Genomic DNA, 2,748 nt, shown 5'->3' with positions numbered 1-2,748 from the left:
ATCGAAAGAGACTTTCGAGGCCATTTCTTGAAACTAGAGCGGTTTTCGGGTTTGTAGGCTCACTAGTTTTACTAGAATTAATGCTAAGTTCGATGCTGTGAATAAACCCCGAATTGATGTGTTGGCATCGAAGGTTCGGCGGAATTCTTCGAGCGCCTCCAACGGACGCCGATCGTCGGTCGGGCGCCGCGACTCCAGGCGGGGTCCGATAGAAAAAGGGGAGCGTCCTGAGGCGCGCCCCCCTAAATCCCCAAACAAGGAAGACAACAGTCGACGCTCTAAAGTTGATGACGAATCAGTGAAAAACTGTGAGTGATTGATGCATGATTGTGCTTTGGCTTTGATTCGCTGGTGTGCAACAATTGCCACTTTCTAACAATGAAAGTGGGACTTTTTTAGTCTGCTTAAGTGCCACTGTTCTTTTAATGACCAGTTCATTTCCTCGGCTAGAGAAGCCTCCTCGTGTGCGATTAGCCTTTACGTCGCCAACAGTGTTTTTCGCTCTTACATTTGCCACTTAACTGCAGGTCAACAAATTCCAGCGGAAAGTGAAGCTTCTCAATCTGGCGCAGTGCAGACAAACAGTTGTCTGGCACAGTTAGCAAATATACGACTCGAATTGCAAGAAGCCCAAGAAACTGCTATTGACCCACCCGAATTCCCACACACTGTGATAAACAACGGCTTAGAGTCCGACATTAGCTCTATAAGGAAAACGATCAGCGACCGACGGTCAGCTTTTCTGCGTAGCGACAGCGCTCCAGTCAGTTTCGAATCCAGAGTTAAGATTACGTTGACCAGCGCTGAGCAGCAAACCGGTTTGCCGAGTGGCACCAGATCGCTACCCCGAGCCACTTTCAAGCCTTTCGAGCAATGCAAAACGGCTTCAAGTCGGCTGCTGATTGCTGGATTGGAAAACGCTTGTAGACCGAACATGGAAACGTCCATCGATTCCATTGGAAAGTGTTCCTTGGACATGGAAGCATCCAGGGAACTGCCAGCAGGTAGAGTTTATTTTTTAAGATTGTGTGCATGCTGTGATGTGGCTTGCTGATTTGGAATATGATTTATTGCACGGTTCTCCTAGAGTTTTTTCCTTAGTGACTCTATGGCTTATTAAACAGGTTGTTTATGTACATGATGCAAAAGTAGTCGCGACATTTTTGCTTCTAACTAACAATTTAAAATTCATACAAACTCATAATTGGGAAACATTAGATTCTTTTAGGTCTTTGCTGTCTTGAAACCTCAAATTTGTTCGAATTATTGTCAACAWTTTMCYGCRGKAAAWTGTTGACAATAATTCGAACAAATTTGAGGTTTCAAGACAGCAAAGACCTAAAAGAATCTAATGTTTCCCAATTATGAGTTTGTATGAATTTTAAATCGGATGATGGCGCTGCTGTCTCGCCGAAATGATATAAAAATGTTGATTTACACTTTGCGATACGGCACTTTTCCCTAATTTCTTGCCCATTTATTGAAGCTCGTTTTCTTGACCGGCATCGACTTTGACTTTGCTCTCACAATAAATTGGTGCAATTTCATCAAAGCCAACATACATTTCCATACCCCTTCGGGCACGCTACTGGTTGAGGCTTAAAAACTGTGTTTCTTTGATTTCCTCTTGATCTACTTCAACCAGTGTCGTGCCCGAAGGGCTCGGCACAACTTTTACATCCAGAATGCAAAGCAAACCGAGAAAAGTCGATGCAAACTTAAATTTCAACTCAAAATCATAAGCTGAAAGGAATCTGTTCAGTGCATGTGATAAATCTGTTGATTTTATGAAACCAGCTGAAGCGAAATTCATGGAATTCTGCCATGCATTTTTGCACTTATTGGAAGCGCGATGAGTCAGTGAATTGTGGGACAAGGTGAAGACCCGTAACTTTTTGAACTCGTCATAAAACTGGTTGGAATCTTGAGCAAATTCACTCGATATTCAAAGACTCCTTGGGCAATCACGCATATTCCAAACAGCATCGTTTTTATTGTAATATTTACTAATTAAACACAGCACTATTCACTGCATTCGCTTGCTTAGGAATGTTATTAACATGACACTATGGTTGGCTTTATGCACACACTCTTATTAAATAGACTACGCTGAAGTGCGGCCAAGCACTTGCACTTGTTCAGGCCAGAACACTAATCCACTTAGGAAAGCATACTGTTTAAAATGTGATAGAAAAACCATTCACAGCAGTGACTTTGCGCTGGTTCTCTGGTGCACTTTGCGTGTTAAAAATAACAATTCCTGCAACGGGACAACGATGCCGGAATTGTTTAGCGTATCTCAGTGTGCCAATTGCCTAAAAGCATAAAAATCGAACAACTCGGTCGAATTCCATCAAACTCGCACCCAACTAGATGCGTTACGCCCCTTTCTTTCCTTATTTATTTGCTGTTCAATTGACTGACTGTCCCCTTTTCTATACCGACAACCTGAAACGTGGCTATGCAGATCTTAATTAGCGATCATCATCAGTTCCACTCGGTTAGCTTCGGTCAATGTGTTTCCGTGTTTATCGCTCTTTTTCTGCGATAATTCGTTTTGTCTTTTCGCCTCAAGATCTGGGTCAAATTCCCGCGGTTTAGGATTATAAATTACCAATAAGCAAAACGTTTCGAGTTGCGGAGTTAAGTAGAAAAAATACAGTCTTCTGTTATCTATGAAATTGGAAAAATGAGCGTCGTTATGTGCAAGGGTGGCGCAAGATTGTTGCAAAATTTCATGTTTTCCGT

General features: G+C 42.5%; 1 protein-coding gene across 1 annotated transcript in view; it reads left to right on the top strand.

The window, feature by feature from the left end:
* The window catches only part of LOC109536235, a 19,723-nt gene that overhangs the window by 4,809 nt on the left and 12,166 nt on the right, over positions 1 to 2,748 (top strand). The window contains exons 3-4 of the mRNA XM_048667280.1: positions 134 to 308; positions 528 to 1,004. Of these exons, the coding sequence (XP_048523237.1) occupies positions 935 to 1,004 (70 nt within the window). The 5' untranslated portion in view covers positions 134 to 308; positions 528 to 934. The remainder of the gene's footprint in view (positions 1 to 133; positions 309 to 527; positions 1,005 to 2,748) is intronic.

This window comes from Dendroctonus ponderosae, unplaced genomic scaffold, assembly GCF_020466585.1.
Source record: "Dendroctonus ponderosae isolate FM_Combo_2020 unplaced genomic scaffold, Dpon_F_20191213v2 Dpon_F_20191213_6, whole genome shotgun sequence".
NCBI classification, from domain to species: Eukaryota; Metazoa; Arthropoda; class Insecta; order Coleoptera; family Curculionidae; genus Dendroctonus; species Dendroctonus ponderosae.
The sequence above is the reverse complement of the archived record's forward strand: the minus strand, read 5'-3'. Positions and strand labels throughout refer to the sequence as shown.